Source organism: Octodon degus, unplaced genomic scaffold (genome assembly GCF_000260255.1).
Source record: "Octodon degus isolate 3935 unplaced genomic scaffold, OctDeg1.0 scaffold00046, whole genome shotgun sequence".
In the NCBI taxonomy this organism is placed as follows: domain Eukaryota; kingdom Metazoa; phylum Chordata; class Mammalia; order Rodentia; family Octodontidae; genus Octodon; species Octodon degus.
The window spans coordinates 9497110-9515732 of NW_004524622.1; the positions used below are offsets into that span (position 1 = coordinate 9497110).

The 18623-nt window shown below is 37.4% G+C and overlaps 1 protein-coding gene across 1 annotated transcript in view; it reads right to left on the minus strand.

Annotated features, from left to right (window-relative positions):
* Positions 1 to 4479: 4479 nt before the first annotated feature.
* Tnks2 (tankyrase 2) overlaps positions 4480 to 18623 on the minus strand; it is an 81492-nt gene continuing 67348 nt past the window's right edge. Inside the window, exons 23-27 of the mRNA XM_004632061.2 lie at positions 15914 to 15988; positions 12501 to 12606; positions 10907 to 11093; positions 7816 to 7972; positions 4480 to 6718 (exon numbers count right to left, since the gene is read on the minus strand). Coding sequence (XP_004632118.1) covers positions 6656 to 6718; positions 7816 to 7972; positions 10907 to 11093; positions 12501 to 12606; positions 15914 to 15988 — 588 coding nt within the window. The 3' untranslated portion in view covers positions 4480 to 6655. The remainder of the gene's footprint in view (positions 6719 to 7815; positions 7973 to 10906; positions 11094 to 12500; positions 12607 to 15913; positions 15989 to 18623) is intronic.

Here is an 18623-nt window from a genome sequence, read left to right on the forward strand (position 1 = left end):
AATAAATAAATAAATAAAAATAAAAAAATAAAAAATCCAGGCTTTGGAAAGGGCACAAGTTCCACCACAGCTCTCACTATGCAGCTTGGAGAAGGTGCAATACTCTCCAATTCCACTGTTACTGTTAACCTAAGTAATGTTTGCAAATTTCATAACCTAGTAAACAATTTAGGGCTGTCATGTCTCCTTAAAGGTATTAAACAGTCTGCAGATTTCACGAATGAATTTATCAAGTTATGGAAGTGAAAGCACAATGTTTGACATTATATAATAATCATGATACATAGAAAAATGGAAGCTCAACTATGACCTATTTTAAAATTTAATCCAGTGTTCCAATTACACAAGTGCTGCTTCTGATGTTTCCAAAATGTCACTATTCTCAGAAAAGGGAACTTTTCTGCAAGAGGTTTCTCATACAGATGAAATACAGTTTAACCCAAACAAAACTGTGTGGATCTCTCCAGTACTAATTAAGTTCACACATTTGGTTCCGAAGAACTGAATTCTGAATGTGATGCATAGTAGTGAGTCACAGTGCATACACTGGTGGATTCTGCAACAGCTGCCAAAATGAACATTAGGTAAATGAGATTTACCTTAGGGGTTATAAACTAGTGATAAATGCTAGGGTAGGAATGTGGTTAGCCAGTAGGCCATTCAGTAAAGACCTTAAAATACTTTCACCATTAGGAAGCCTCTAGGCACACAAGGAAAATAATGATTGGCAATTTATTTTGCTTTAGAGACAGGGTCTTGTTATGCAGTTCAGGTTGACCTTGAGCTCACTTTGAGCCCAGGCTGGACTCAAACTCACAGTGATCCTCCTGCCTCAGCCTCCCCCGTGCTGAGATTACAAGGTTTGTGCCACCATGCCCAGCATGACTATTTAAAGATATAGCCTTACTCAGCCCAACAAATCATCTTGGGCCAATTAGATTTATCTACTCCCATAAAAAGCAGAAGTCAGGTGGTGTCACTACAAATTTATGGTTTTCAAGCTATACTGTCTATTGTTACCTTTCTCATCCCTGACCAGACTATCTGCAAAATCCTTGCTATTCCACAGACATCTCATCTAGTAAACTAGGCTATTATTTCCCAGGGGAAATTTGAGGATGGAAGAAATACAGAAGAAATTGCCCATTAATGCATTCAAATTCTGGGTTTGGTGACTTAAGAGAAAGGGTCTAACTTCAAAATCTAACTGATGCTTTTCCTGTACTGATTTTTGTTCCTCTAGGGGCTTCAAGTTAATTTCCAGAAAATACTAGTTAATAGGCTCATGAAACCTTGAGACCTGCATTCCTTCTGCTCCACAAAAGGAATGTGTTAAACTAAAAAGACACCAAAAATTTTTTTGTATTTATTGATTCTAATTGTTTTCTTATCCACTATTTTCTTTTATCCTCTTTTTTATTCTGTAAGTTTTCATTTAAATACTTAAGTTTTGTTTTCTTGTCTTATTGTAAATACATAAAGCCTTAGTCTGGAAATCTTTAGGTGAATCATTTTTTAGTAGTTTTCATCCTGGGGGCTGGGGAAATGGCTCAGTGGAATAAGCACTTCCCTGGCAAGTACAAGGGCCTGAGTTCAATCCCCAGTTCCGCCAAAAAAAAAAAAAAGTTTTCATCCTACTTACTAGTCTGCAATTTCAATATTTGTTTGAACCCCAGGAAAATCTTAAGTATCTTGGTGCTTAGGATTTGTGTGACAGATGGGATTAAAATCAGGGCCTTTATTTACATCACTCAGCATTTGACAGGGTCTTGTGAAGTGCCTAAATTGTCCAGGCTGGGTTCAAACTTGTGATCCTCTCACTTGAGCCTTTTAAGTAGCTGAGACTATAGGCATGTGGCACTGTAACTGGCTTTGGTTTGAAAACAGTGTGATCAGAAGATGCTTTCTGCATTCTTTTTAATTGAGCTTACACTTTACAGTGTAATGCATGGGCAATTTTTGTGATTGTTCTAATGAGCACTTGATTAAAAAGTTTTACAGTAACTATTAGGTCCACATGGTTATGTGGTCTTTTTTGGATCTTTTAGCTGTCCTGACACATCAGTTTTAGCAGCACTATAAGTGCTTTCCACATGCTTGATATATATATATATATATATATATATATATATATATATATATATAGTACAGGGTCTTACTACCTAGATCAGACTCAAAATTTCCTGGGATTACAGGTATATGCCACCACACCTAGTCTCAATCGCTATCTCAGTGCATGTGGAGGAGGGGCTGGCACAGTGGTGACTGAACCCCAGCCGCTGTGCCACATGCTTAATCGGTCAATCAGAGACCAGCTTCTGTATTTTTTTTTTTAAATTTGAGAACTATTTAATAGAGTAATATTAAATTTCTTTTGACATACAACCAGACACTTTTTTTTAAAATTTATTTTCGTGTGTGTGTGTGTGTGTGGCCCACCAGGGGGTGGGGCTGGCTGGCATGTGGTGCTGGGGGATTGAACCGCAGTCCCTGTGCTAAGCTTGTTCTAAGTAGGTGCTTTAGACCACTGAGCCATCTAACCAGCCCGACAACCAGACATTTCTAAGGAAAATTTTGAACTTGGTTAGTGAGCTGTTTTGATCTAGAGGGCTTCTCTTATAAGCTCACAAAGGGCATAACTCCCCAATCTATCTCTGTCTGCCACATTTGTTCCAAGCCTTCTGTACAACACCACATAATCAGCAAATAGCATGGAGTAGCCTTAGGAATATGTGGTGGATTAACTAATGGTCAATTTGTAACATCCAGCTGTACTGAATCAGCAGTGTCCAGGGTGTGAATGGACCACCTGAGGATTGTTGGCAACAGCATAAAGACAATTGGAGGGGAAGATGCTGTACTGTTGATTCTGCTGGAGAAGCTTGTCACACCGGCTTTCCTGATATGAACTTGCCTGTTCTGTCAGAGGAGCTTGGTTCCTTGTTGTCACTGAGGATGGCTATGATTCTTTTTGGTGGAGGTGTGGTCCTTAACCTTGAGCACAGCTTCCCAGCTTCAGTGCAGATTCCTCAGCCTGCTGGCACACATTTTATCCAGTTGGTGTACTTTTTAGCTTTCACCACTAGCCTTTGTGCCTTCCCACTGCAGACTGCTAGTACAGACTTGTGCAAGACATTGTTGCAGGCTCTACGCCTCCAGGTGGACTCAGGGGCATTGCCATGGCTCTAGGTCTTCAGCTGGACTCATGTAGGATGTTGCTGTGGGAGCCAGGCCCTCTGCTGGAATCTCTGGATCTCTACTGTGTGGGTGGAGTTCCTGCACTCTTCTGTACTTGACTTCTTGGGTGAAAAATCTTTACTGAAGAACTACTATGTGCCAGATAAACTAGGTTCTAGGCTTTAGGCATATAAGGCAGAAATTATCCTGCTGTAAGTAGCATGGATAACATATAGGCTGTGGCTGTGCCTTACTGCTGTGCCATCTTCTTTCCGCCATGAACTGTTTCTTCTCTGCAGTGCGGGTCTCCTGTGTCACTCTGCCTTGGAACCAACCAACTATGAACTGAAACAGCTAGGAACTGCTACTGAAATTTTTTTTCCCTTAACTTTAGAGTGTCAGATACTTTGTCTCAGCAATAAGAAAACTAAGACAGCTGTAATAAAGTATTTTAGGTCATGGTCTGCCCAAGCTAGTAAGCATACAGGAGTGTATGTGAGGACTCAGGAGATAGTGCATGGCCGTACTGTGCAGAAATATGACACTAATATGACACTTTTTTTGAAGACAGGGTACCACTCTCGTTTTCTCTGTTACTCTAGTCCTCTAATAGGACAGGACAGTAGGGAAAGGCACACTCAGGAACACTAATCAGAAGAGCTTTGGGGAATTTATTTGCCCATTTTCTCGCCTCATTAACCTGCAAACAACTGGAGTACAGCATACACTGGCATGCATGTTTAAGAAACAGCAAATACTTCAACATTATCTTAAATGAAGCAGGTAAAGCTGCTGCAATGTATTTTACAGCCAGACTTACTGGTTATTTGCACCATGATTTTCTTATGCAAAACAGAACTAATCACACACAAGGACACTTAGCATACTGAAATATAAAATATATACACTACTACATTTTCTTTTAAGAATAAAATATAACACTAACTTTGAGATTTGGAAACTGATTGAAAATGTTTTTATATGACATAGAAAATAAAAATATATTCTTCTTTATAAAGTTAAGGAGACTGATTTCCAGGAATGAGTTTTAAAATTTAATAAGAAGTCATGTTGGACAGTCTAAATGTCTAACAGCATCTTATAGCTACTTTTATCTTAAAGCATCTGAGTAACTATGGCCACAACATTCAATTAATTAAAACTTTAAATTGCATCCTTTATCACTACTAGACTCAGAACTATGTTTTCTTCCCCCTGCAAGTGTGGTTTATTATAATCTTATTCCTCATAGACCATTCAACACATTTATACTATTCCAGTAATTACCATGCTACCCAGAAAAACAAGTAAACAGTTTATTTAGAATTAAATGAGGGTATGGAATGTGATACAGGATAAGACACTTAAGATGGGCATAATGGTACTACAGACACACACAAAAATAAATTCCACTTCAAAAAAAAAAAAAAATCACAAGACAAAAGAAAAAGCAATTCCATAACTTTAAAGGTATTTCATGCAAAGCACTGAAAAATAACCCTCAACCCCAGCCATCCAATAAATGAAAAGCTACCTGAAAATACTGCCATGCTAACGTACTAACCACAGTATAATAATTCATGGAAAAACAATACATTAATTAAGCAATGTGGATAAGATGAAATAACACAGTTTGTAATACTGTAAGCTAACAGACCACAATGATTTCAGATGACAACTGCAGATTCACTCACAGGGTAATATAGGCTAAATGTTGAGAGAGAAGATATGTAAATATAAATTCTATTAATTCATTTCATCATCTCCTAATTATAAAACTTACGATGCTTAGAGAACTTGAAAAATGTATATAAAACTTGGCATATTCCATTTGTCTTCCAAGAAATGACTGTAGCATCAATATTTGCAATTAGTAAAGAGATATACAAAAGTACTTCAAAGGTCAGGATTTGACTTCTTAAATATGATCACAACTTATATCAGAAACAACTCCAGAAATGCATTTACTTGGATTTAACTCTTATTCAGCACTCTGTATAATCAAGGGATCAGTTACATACGGAATAAAACGTGAAACACAGGTGAACTTGGACAGAGTGTGACATCTCCTTTACAAAGACTAAAGTGGGTAAAATCTTTCCTTGACTTCTGAAGGAGCTAAGGCCAACAGGCTCTGTACTAAGATACTTGAGTATGCTTTATGGAAGAGAGACTTACTTTAGAAAACAGGAATGACATTTTATGGGGTATTCTTTTCACAGCTGCCAAACTGCACACAAGCCTGGTCACCATGTGGAGCACAAACTGAAAGCACATTCCAACAGGGCGGAACATTAGGAAGGGGCAACTTAGTCTCACTGCATTTGCCCATTTAGGAGGCCATGGAAGGACTAGAGATACCTACACTTACGACTTTTGAGTTTACTTATGGTGTAGCTGGCTATAAATAATAAGGACAAGAAAAAAATTGAGTAAAACAACAGGAAAAAAATACTACAAACTTCCATTTACCATTTTCTCGCCTATTTTAGATGCAAAGTAATTAAAACCAGTTGGGGAATTAGCTGGATTACTCCTCCCAACTCCGAAATTTAACTTCTATTTATACTACATGATAGGAACACCATAAATATTCAAAAGTAATCCCTAAAAAATAGAAGCGTGAAAATCCCTAATTTTCACAGAGTGTCACTGGAAAACCTTCAGATGGAACTCAATGGAGTTTCAGGTCAGAAAAGAAGTTTCTTGAGTAATCAGAATCTACCATAATTAGAGTTCTTTGGAATGTGTATCTTATACATACAAAGGCATCACAAATTACATCCGCAGGGTATTCAAACCTTCCTTAAATGACAAAATATTTTTAATTAGAGATAAATGGTTCCAACAACAAATTAATCTGATAATTCAAAATTTCCCAACAAAGTCTCTACTAACAACTTAGCCTCTGGAATCAAATATAAAGGTCACTCAATCAGGATGATGAAAGGTGAAGTACAGATGAGTAATACATATGGAAAAAATTTTGTAAACTGCTGCAGTGGAGTACATTTATATTACAAAGAAAAGTAAATAAATATTGGACTAGTACAAAAGCTCTTATTTACAGTTTTACAAATGAATTTGTGTTCAGTGTAAATGCTGTGTTTTAAAGAACACAGTACTATTTTAGTAAAATGAGTTCTGTTGAGGGCATTGAGGGAAATGAGTTCCATTAGAATCACTGCATAATGTATAAAAGGTTCAAGTTAACGCTTAATAATTTAGCACAGACAAACCCAGTTTAACCTGGAATGGCATCTGTTAAAGTGCTGAAAAACAGGAACTACTTAGAAAACACTGTACACTATTAAAGCTTCATCAAGTCAGAATGTTTAACTTCTTTCACATTTTTTATCCTTTTGCCACAGGCCTGTGGGATAGATGAATTTTTTTTCAGCAAAGGAGTAAACTTTGAGGCCATCAGTTACTTCAGTGATTTTAGGTTCTCTGGAATTAGGTTCCTAAAGCCAGCTATTTATCCATCAACTGTACCTTCAGGCCTCACAATCTGGTAAGTAATTAAATATTCAGGATAAGCCTGGAAAACAAAGATTAATACAATTATTGGTTAATAAATTTATTTGAAAGATAAAGAAACCTCCTATACAGACTCCTGAGCTTTAGGAAGGCATTTGTGCTATAGAATCATCTAGGAGCATTTTCTCAAAATACCCTTACCTTGACTCCAATCTTAGATTCTCAGTCAGAAGGTCTAGGATAAGTATTAAGTATGTGTCTGTTTTTAGTAACTAGGTGGTTCTGATACCTCCCCCACCATTGCTCCAACTCAGAAAGCTCCTGCCACTAAGAACAGGAGAAATTACACGTCTTTGCTACAGACAAACTATTTTTTTGTTTCTTTGTTGCTTTGTATATTACGGAAGAGTATATAGGATGTTCAGGGTCTTACTACTAGATCGGACTTATAGTGATCCACCTGTTTACAGCCTCCCAAGTGCTGGGATTACAGGTGTGCGCCACTACTCGCTGCCACCAATTGCAGTCTCAGGGCATCCCAGGGGGGGTAGGACTGGCAGGGCAGGCCTGGGGATCGAACCTCTGGCCCCTGCACCTGCTTGCAGGCTCTTTAATCCGCTGAGCTCTTTGGCTGGTCCCCAGACAGATTAACTATTAAAACTAGCATTTTAGTAAATTCCAGTCTACAGAAGCTAAAAAAAGGATGCAGTACAATTGAGTAGCTAATTTAAAATTAGAATCTGAATAGGTTAGCTACATCAATAGCACTTTCCTGATTTCCAATTTTAAGAGAATGTTCCTTTTTTTTTTTTGTACTGGGGATTGAGCTCAGGACCTTATGCTTGCCAGGCAGGCGCTTAGGCCACTCAGCTACCTCCCCGGCCCAAGAATGTTCTTTTTTTTTTTTGCGGTACTGGAGATTGAACTTATTAGGACTGCACTTGCCAGGCAAGTACTTATTCTATTGAGCTATCTCCCCAGCCCAAGAATGTTCTTATTTAACTATATTTATGATTTTTCAAATCTGAAGTTATTCCCAAGTAAAAGCTAAAAAAAAGTCTAGTTAAGGGAATATATCTCATCAACTTAAGAGATTAGTAAGAAGTTAGAAATATGGCTTAAAGTGTTTGTGAAGATGAACAAATAAAATCAAATTACCTGTTCTCCTCTATAAATAACATATTCAGCTAATGCTAGGCCATTTACACTGGGCCGACCAGTGACTGAATGATGACCTGGAGGAGAATGTGCCATTTTCATTGCACTAAACTGCAGAAAAGACTTTCCTAAGGTTACCCGGCAAAAGAGCAGCTGCCTGTAATGAAAAAGGAAAGAGTACGCTGAAGACGAATTTCACACACAAATGTAATATTTGTGTATAGTACATAAGTTTTAAAAAATACATTTATAAACAGTTACGGTTGTTTTTATCATTATATCCTAAAATACGAAGCTTGTAAAAATGTCTTATATCACTCTTATTCAAAACAATTTGTCAAGCAAGCTAATTCTAATTTTAAACTATAAAACCTGGAAAATCTAACTAGAGAAACAGACACTCCCATCTTGGCTGTATCCTAGTGAAAACACAAATCATAGGCCAAGTGAGAAGATGCAGAAGGTTTAAGAGCCTTCTGTGAAGTGGCTTGCAAAGTTGGATATTTATTCTAAGTCTATTGGATTCCACCTTTAAAATATATTTGAAACCTATTTGCTTCTAATTGTACTGCTACCATTAAGTCCTAATCAACAATTTTCACCTGAATTTTAACACCGGTCTCCTTATTTTCCATGCTCACAGTCATGATTAAACAAACGTAAATCAGGTCACACCACTTTCCTGCTTAAAACCTTTCAGAAGCTGTTTACTGTACTTGGAAGACAATCCAAATTCTTTACAATGGCTCTAAATGCTCCACTCTGACCTTATATTCATTATGCCCGAGGCACACTCATTTTTCTTCTTCATAAAGACTAAACTATCTTCTCAGATAGCTGCTATCCAGTTTTCTCAATCATCTGGAATAATCTTTTACTGCTACTTAACTGGCTGACACTTACTTATTTTTCAGTTAATCTGAAATGTTACTTCCTCAGTTGGGGCCTTCCTCACCAACACTTGAAACAGATTATTATCCCACTCGCTTCAGCCATGTATGATTGGCTTTCCTGTTTCTTTTTAGAACAGAAGTAGGAGATTTTGGTGGATCAGTTTTTAACTGATTTTCCTAAGAAGTGAGACTATATATTTTTTTAATTATAAATTTGCCTTTTGGAAGCCTCAACATTTCTAATATATTTTCTGTTATACTCACATTCAGTCCTACGATAACCCAGAACACAGAAGCCTTAAATTAATAAACATTTTGAGATAATGAAGTATTCTGTCTTAAAAACAGTACAGGGCTGTGGTGATCAACCTATGGCACATGTATTGTTGTGTTTTTTAAGGCAAAAGATGTCAATGAGTTTTTTCTCCCCCCTAAACTAAAATCTCAGTATTCAGGTTTAATGGCAGTGCTGGCACTCTGAGATAAACAAGTGGGTTTTGGGTTGCCCTTTGGGCCATTGATTTCTAAAGCCATCACTGGTTACAGGAGCTATACCAGAACATTGTTCATTACTAATAATAAATATTCAGCTTTTAGACTACATATGATACCTAAAAACAGTATTTGATTTGTGTAATCTTGTGAAACTATAAGACTACATAAGTTAACAGACCAATTTATGACCTACCATAGAAATGGCAGAAGGTCATATCCCAGACAAGCCTACACCTAAATTAAGGAAGAAAACAGCTATAAGATGAAATAACTTGAAAATATACTATCATCTTGTTTTTCTCCAGGACTATAGTTCTTTACCTTGACACCCCTTTAAAATCACTTAGAAAGCTTTTACAAATTCTAATGCCCACATCTCATCTCAGTCTAATGAGTTTCTGAAGGGTGGAACACAGTTTTTAAGCTCCCCAAATGATTCCAGAGAGCTACAAACCCTGTAAAGTACCATCTGGTGGTTTTCCTGTAGATCAGTGTTCAGAAGGACATCATCACTTGGGAACATGGTGGAAAGCCAAGCTCTTTGGCCTCATCCTAGTTCTAGTCAATCAGCAACTCAGAAGGCAAGGCCTAGCAATCTGCATTTTAACAAGGCTTCTAGGGAATTCTAACATATGCTATTTTGATAACTATGGTACCTTAACTGTGGAATAAATTTCAGCAATTAATTTTACCTGATTTCTCAAGTAACAGATGATTATTTTCTTATGATGATTTTATAAATTAGATCCAAATTATTTGACTGATTCTAACAAGTGAGTTAGAACAGGTAACTAAAAATGGGAAAAAAGTACAAAGCAGTTATTTTGAGAATTATTTGCTTTCTAAAGGGAATTAGAATGTTTTGATTATATCTGTTGCAGTAGTACTATTACAAATTGAGGATTAGGATTATATGGCAGTGAAGGGCTGCCTCAAGCATTATGAAGAATTGGATAGACTTGGCAAAAGGATGACAGTGATGACTCGCAGTGCCAGGGACTAAACTCAGGGTCTTACACATGATAGACCAGTTCTGAAGCATAGAGCTACATCTCTAGTCCCCACTTTTTAAGAGTGGAAAGTCCAATAATATTCAAGGGGTACAAAGCCAGCCAGATAGCTCAGTGGACTAAAGCACCTGCTTAGGCAGGCACAGCAACAAGGGTTTGATCACTGGTGTGCCACGCTGGCCCTGCCCCCTGGGGCACACGACTGAGACTGGACGTGGTGGCTCATGCCCCTTAATCCCAGTACTTGGGAGGCTGAAAACAGGAGGATCACTACGAGTCTGATCTGTGTAGTGAGACCCTGTACTAAATACATAAAAATTTTTTTTAAGAATCTGTAATATTCAATGAGTACAATAAATTATCTTTCATGCCCAATGTTATTTTCTACTCAGTGTTTTCTGAATATATGTGCTGCCAAAGCAAGCAAAACTTGGTATTTTTTTAAAGCCCTAAGATGTTCTAATGAGTAAGCAAGAAAAGGATGAAGTGCTTGAAATCATGTGAGGCCAATGCAGGTCATCTGGTAAACATAAGCTATTAGGATGCTGGTGAGAAGAACAAAAGCAACCTAAAACATGTCTAGTCTAGATTCTCAGAGTTGTCAGACATGCCTTGCCCTCCAAATTTCTAAAAAATGTAACCAAGTCTTAGTTGATTCTTGAAAAAAGTAAGTGGAAACAACTGATCTCTTACCTGTGGCAAATGTAACAAGATCTGTCCTTGTGAACTGGACACCCAGTACCCCCTCCAATTCCATACACATATTGATTGCTTTTGGAAGAATTTTCAGCAAAATAAATCCCAGCTCCAAACATGCCACCAATATATGCATGCCTTTCGTCAAAACCTTTATGGATAATTGCATTCACAAAGGGAGACCCTGAAAGACACATAGATAAGTAATTACCATTTCAAAATTTATCTTAGAAGAAAATGCAAAAACTAAAGCTGCTTAAGATTTTTTTCCTGTGCTGGAGATTAAACCCAAGGCCTTATAGATACACTAAGGCAAGCACTCCGTCACTGAGCCATACACCCAGCCCTAGTTAAGTTCTAAAACCCATGTCACCATCAACATCATAGTAGACCTAAAATAAAACGGGTAACAAGTTGATAGCCAATTTATGATTGATTTCCAGTACTGGGGATTGAACCTGAGCACTGTCCTACCACACCAAACAGGGTCTCATTCAGTTGTGTAGGCTGGCCTTGAACCTATGATTCGCTTGCCTCCGCCTCCCATGCAGCTAGGATTACAAATGTATGTCACCATACCTAGCTTGGCTTCCTGTTTTAAAGAACTCCTAATGCCTATGTATTTCTAATTACACTGTGGTTCACATACCAAAGTAAGGACAGACTGAACCAGGAAAACAGATTATCTGCGATATCAATGCAAGAAAAACCAAATTTCAGAGGCTGCACTGAGTCTCATAGTTCACCTTATGTACCAGGCTGAGTGCAATTAAATCTTACAAGCACATCCATTATGTATGACTTTTCTAGATATCAAAAGTGTCCCAAGCAACCTGTCATGGTCTCTTTTACTAGTTTCCCTTCTGTCCTTCCACTTGTCCTTTCATCATCTGCTAACAGGTTCTGTCTACGAATACAACATTTTCCTTCCCTCCTCTCATGTCTGCCAAGAAGACGGGCTCAGCCAAAGAGGATTATTGTGGGATCTGGACCAGGGAGTGGAGTGAGGGTGGAGGTTGGGAAAAGCCAAACTAAGAACAGTTAAATAATTTATTATCTGTGTCCATCAAAGAACAGGAAAATATATTGAATTCTGCTTTGCAAGTATAGATGAATAGAATCACTTTTTGAATTTACTTGTAAAACCCAAAGCTGATTATTTATAGCCTATTAAAAAACACCCACTATAACCATCAAGTTAAATACTATGTCCTGTGCCAAGAGATTATTATTGAGTTTTTTTAGGTTTTGGAATTAGAAGCAATATTTAGATACTGCGTATGATTCATTCTGGTTCTCTTAACATTTAAGTGGTTTTGACAATCAGAATAGAGTGTACACATTCTTCTGAGGCGATTTCTATGCCTCACTTCTACTCAATCAACTAGTTATGATTAAAACACAATTTCTCTGAATGGCCACAAAAAGCAAAGTCTATATAGACGTTGAAAATATAAATACAAATGTAAAAGTTACACAAACATTAGGTTTATTTAAAAAAACCCAAAATACATTGGCAATTATTTCATCACCATCCCATATCTATCCTAATGTGGAAGACAGTGGTAGAGCTGACAGAGTGGTACTGTACCATGAAATAGCATTCTCTCATTTGCATGGTTGTGATTTTCTTCAGAAACTTCTTTTCTCCGATGAGTATATCTTTCCCATAGTTTCTTGTTACAAACCTTCTGAATCTATATTAAAATACAAGAAAAATAATCACAACACAATAAGGACTATTTACCCAGAAGGCCGCCCCCCCAATGTTTTTCTGAAATGCAAAATATACTTTATTTTATTCAACTAAAAATACCATGTCCTAACCATGAAGTCTGAAGTATAGCCACATTTTAGAAATCAAAAACTTCAAAGAGAGAGCCTGCCAAATAGCGCAGTGGATTAAAGCTCCTGCTTAGGCAGACCAGGGGCTAGGAGTTTGATCCCCTGGCCTGCTGTGCTGGTGCTGGCCCTGGCACCGGCACTGGCGTAGGGATGTGCTGAGACGGTGATTGAACTGGTGGTGGTGTGGGCCTGTAATCCCAGCACTTGGGAGGCTGTAAACAAGAGGATCACTACGAGTCCAATCTACGCAGTGAGACCCTGTACACCCTGTTCTAAATACAGAAAAACCAAAACAACAACCCCCCCCCCCAAAAAAAAAGAGAGAGAAAAAGACTTTACAGGAAGGGATCAATAGAATGGTTAATTGATTAAAATACTTCAATTTTAAAATTTCTTAAAATTAAACTACCCAGGCCGGGGAGATGGCTCAGTGGAATAAGCACTTCCCTGGCAAGCGCAAGGACCTGAGTTCAATCCCCGGTTCCACCAAAAAGAAAAAAAAAAAAAAAAAAAAAAAATTAAACTACCCACATACTGTCATAACTCTTTTTGCCTTCCAATTACTAAAAGTTTTGTCTAATGATTTAAAGCTAGATCCTGGTCTCATTAAGAGTATTTCTATGGTCACAATTTCTAGCTGTGTTTAAAGACGCTACGGCCCCCTGGTGGACCTTTGTCCCTACAGCATACCAGGGAGCTGGTTAGTTTTAGTCTTGGCTCAAAATACTGCCACAGATGTGTAACCAAGGACCATAATTGGCAACAGCAGAACTCATTTATATATAAAAAGGGAACAAAAACCATTTATGATCCACCTGGAGACCATGTTGGGTGAAATATATCAGACACACAAGCTGCATGGTTTCCCTTACATGAGAAACCCTAAGTATGAATAATTTAAAAAGCAAACTAAAAACAGGGAGCAGAGAGATGCTTCAGGTCTTTTGCAAATGGGAAGGAAACCATGAGATGGAGAGAGAAGGAGAAAGGAAAGAAAAAAGGACATGTTACATATATGTACCAACTCCCTAGAATGTAACCATTATGTATTACAAACAAGTGCTGCTAGGGAGATAGCTCAGTGTCAAAAGCAACCACCTGGCAAGCACAAGGTCCTGAGTTTGATGCCCGGTACTGAAAAAAAAAAAAAAAAAAAAAAGAAAAGAAAAAAGAAATGAAAGGAAAGGAAAAAGAAAAAAAAAAAAAATCCAAACAATAAACAAGCTAATAAAAATGAAAAATTAAAACAAAATCCATTTTACCACTGAACATCTTTATTAAGTATTAAATACATTTATAAAGGAAGAAAACTATCTTTCTTAAACTCAACTATAGTATTTTAGAAATCAAGCATCCTTAACAAACTTCCACATGAAAGTATCATTCTTTTACTTGAATGTGTTCTGTTGACTTGTTTGTTTTTGGTCTTGATTTTACTGTATTTTTTTGGTTGATCTGTTTTTTAGGGGAGGCTTATTTTTTGTTTTTGTTGCCGAGGACCAAACCTAGGGCTTCCAGCTTGCTAGGCAAACATTCTACTGCTGAGCCAAATCCCTAGCCCCTTGAATGTGTTCTAAAGCATCTTTTTTGGCTTTTTTGTCATTTTGAGAGAGGGTTTTGCTATGTAGTTCAGGCTGGCCTTCAACTTAACTTTGTAGCCTAGGCTGGCCTCAATCTCGCAGTGATCTTCCTGCCTCAGCACTCCTACTGTTGGGACTATGGGCATGCGCCATCAGGCCTAAGGCATTTGATTTTTTGATAGTAGCAAACCCACTGACTCAAAATTATAAATCTAACAATATTCTTCTAATAGCATATCATTTGACTTTTTTTTTTTTTTTTTTTTTGTGGAACCAGAGATTGAACTAAGGCCCTTGCGCTTGCTAGGGAAACACTTATTCTACTAAATCATCTCCCCAGCCCTGAATTTTCAAATTTATGTATTAGGAAGACATTTGCATATATTCTAAAGTCTTGTTTGTTACAATTATTGTTAAGAATGTTATCAGTGGAGTTAATATAAAATCATGTATGTCAAGTATAATACATAGTTTTAATTGCTACAGCTCAAGAAAAACATAGAATTGCTGGAAAAGTTCCAAAACCAGTGAGATGCTAGGACTCTGACAGAACAATTGAAGACATCATTTGTTCATGGTACTGGAGGTTGAACACAAGGGTTTCACACTGAGCTGAATCCTCAACTCCCTTTTTTCCCAAGACAGGGTTTTCCCTACAAGTTGAAGATGGACTGGTGATCCTTTTGCCTCAGTCTCAGTGATGGAATTACTGGCATGAACCAAGATTGGCTTCTTAAAAATTTTAACACAGATTTTTACTAAACTGCCTGGCCTTCGAGTACTGGACAGCTGGGAAATATGTCATCCCACTCAGCTTCAAAATACTTTCAAAAGCTTGGTGTGACAGTACATGTTTATGATCCCACAGTACTCTGGAGCAGAGGCAGAAGGATCAGAGTTCGATGACACTGGTTTACACAGTGAGTTCAAGGCCACTCCACACACTACATAGTGAAACCCTGTCTTAAGACAGAAATAAACCCAGCAAAGAAATAAAACACTGTTAAAAGACTGGTTTTTGAAAAAAGAGATTTAGTATATTAAAGTTTATATGAAGATAAAATGTCTGGCAACTCTCAGGAGCTTGGAGTAGTCAGGCTTAAAAAAAAACCCAGAACTGGGTATGTTGGCCCCTATAGTTTACAGTTCCAATTACTAGGAAGGCTGAAGTAGAGGGGTACTCTGATTCCAGGCCCAAGATCAACTTGGCCAACACTGTTTCAAAACAACAATGAATAAGCAAGGTATTATGAAGGAAGTCTTTTTATGAGAAAAGTAAAAATGAGGTGTTTTCTTCAAAAAGCTCATGAAAGATACTTTAAAGTTCCCTTAAACTGCAAATTCATTATTCTAATAGCTAGCATCAGAATTTGAAAGTTACACAAGAGATTAATTACTGTTGGGTTATTAAAAATAGTTCTTAAGATTTTAAGAATCGTAGCCTTCCAAGGATATATTTTTACCTCAACAGTCAGTAAGCCATGTCAATGATGCAAGATGACTCTTCCTATAAGTTATTCACAGCTTTAGGCTTTGGAATCTACAGTGTCAGAGAACTTTATTTTCACTCATTTATTACCTTGAGAATATTGTATCTGTTGAAGATGCCACCTGCATGACCACCATCTCTGTGTTCTCGGACTGTACTCTGCATCTAATGGAAAAATAAAATGCATGTGCATTAGTTTTTATCTTTCCTAATGCATGAAACATGGTTATCAATTCATTTATTTTTTTTAAAAAAATCTTCTAAAATTTATTTGGTACATGGTCTCACTACACAGCTCAGATCCCTAGTAATCCTCCTGTCTCAGCCTTCCAGTGTTGAAATTATAGGAATGTGCTACCACACCTGGTTTCAGGGCCAGCATGGCATGCATACTGGGGATTGGACCTGGGTCCTTGTGCTTGCTAGGCAGGCGCTTAGACTGCTGAGCTATTTTCCCAGCCCCATTTACTAATTTTTTGAGACCGTGCTGCTTGTAGTTCAGGCTGGCATTAAACTCACAGTGATCTTTCCATCTCGGCTTCCTGAGTGCTGGGCTTATAAGAATGTGCCACTATGCCCAACCTTGATTTTTTGAGAATACAAGACAGGTTTTAACATTTTTGTTGTTGAAAGGATATGAATTCTGTAAGATCCTAAGTACTACTTTCTGGAGATGTCTACCAGTCATCCTAAAAACCGTATTTAGGTGAAAACCATGTAATGCAAACTAAAAAAAGAAAAAAAGAAATGGGAATGCAGGGCAAAATAAACACTGAAAGCTAACAATCTGACACATTAAAAAGCAAAACAATAATCTGTTTGATTTCAGTAATAAAGCACTATATGTACAGATTTTAGAACTCTCACTAAACTTTGCCTCTCTGGATTCAACTAACATACATAAGGGAGATGTACCTGGGGTATAAGGCAGGTCCAATAGACCTATCCATTACAATTCTGCTGTAAATTTGTACTTTACATTATAGTACTCCACTGTGTCTCAGTACTTTCCTGGAGGGAGACACGAAAGCAAGTCTATGTGTTACCAACTTGATAGGACAAATAATGTGGAGTGTGCACATGTGCAAAAGTGTCAAAATGGGCTTTGGACATACTTTTATGTTCTAGTATAAGAACTCAAAAGGAGAATTACAAATTGAAAGGTGTAACACAATTAAAAGGAAAGCAAGAACTTGAGGATTGAACAATGAGGAGAAGGTAAGGAGAAAAGCTGGGAAACATTACAGGGGCAAAGCCCTACATGTATACGCAGGAGATGGGTAAAGCAATGATCCTGTGAAACATCAGCAGGTTTTTGAAACTAGCAGTTAACTGGTAGGATTCTCACCTTGACTAACTATGTAGGCTGATACCTGTGAACCAAGCAGCTGCACTGAAGATAGCAATATGTAATAGAAGGATCATGCTTGGAATGCCTGTCATTCTGGTCTTCTAAATACGTACTTTTTGTCATAACATACCAATTATTACCATAATGTCACTCAAGTTTTTTTTTTTCTTTAAATAAAAGGTAATAAATGAAAAAAGACACAAGAAAAAGAAAAATTTAAAATGTCACAAGACTATCCTGCTACAATTCTGTATATGGTTAGATTTCTAAATTTCTGTGTAAAAGTATGTTTTTAATTATTTTTTTCTTCATATTCTGTAAGGACTTAAAGTTCAACGTATCAATACTTGATGGAAAATACCTGTTCCATGTTATGCCTAAGATGTTTGTTTGATATTTACACAGATAGGGTAAACTGAACTGCATTAGGTTGCAGGGTAATAATAAGCTTCTCTTCTGGAGAGTTAACAACCTAAGTTAGCAGATCAATAATTGGAGAAAAGGAAGGGCTGCAAGGTCAGCCAACATTTTGGTCTGAGCCTTTCAAGGTCAGTGAAGACTCAGGACATAGGAGAACCTGTACTATAACAACATGTCACTCAGTTGTACCCCAAATTTTCTGATGAAGGAGATTATGGAGCCACAGGGGAATGTGACTGATGATGTATGGTATGCCTGAGAGCAAATTGGTCAAGCAATGGCTGTGACTCATCCACATGGCTGACACTGACAAGGGATCTAAGAAGTGCGGTACAGGGTTATAGGATAAATCCTGAGGGGACTTGACTGACCTTATCAGATACAAAAATTACATTTCTTGTTATATCTTTATCTTGGTCTTAACCATCCAGCAGAAAAGTGTAACAAGGTATATAAAGTAAAGCCATATTAATATGATGACCTATACTCTGGTTTCTCTTCAAATCGTATAAATCTTTCGTCTTTAATATGATGAGCTATAAAAGGCTCTGGTCAGTAACTTCTGAGGATAACCCACTACTATTATGGACTACAGGACAGTGTTGGATTGTTTTGCTGAATTCAAGCACCTATAGTATGTATGTATGTATGTATGTATTTATTTATTTATTTATTTTGGCGGAACCAGGGATTGAACTCAGGCCCTTGCGCTTGCCAGGGAAGCGCTTATTCCACTGAGCCATCTTCCTGGCCCCTAGCCTATAGTATTTAGATGCCAATAGAATACCCACCTCTGACAGGACTAAACAAAAACAGGGGATACAAAGGAAGGACCATTTTGTATTTGTATATACAAAATAGTTAGGATAGACATACAGTTACTTTCACTTAATTCAATGAGAAGAAACATTTGTTCTAATTGTGTTTGGACAGGATATCCTATCTGCTTCTTGTACTGTGGATAACCACTAAGAAGATAACAATGTACAATGTATTAATTATTGAAACTGTCCTATTAATCAGCTTTGA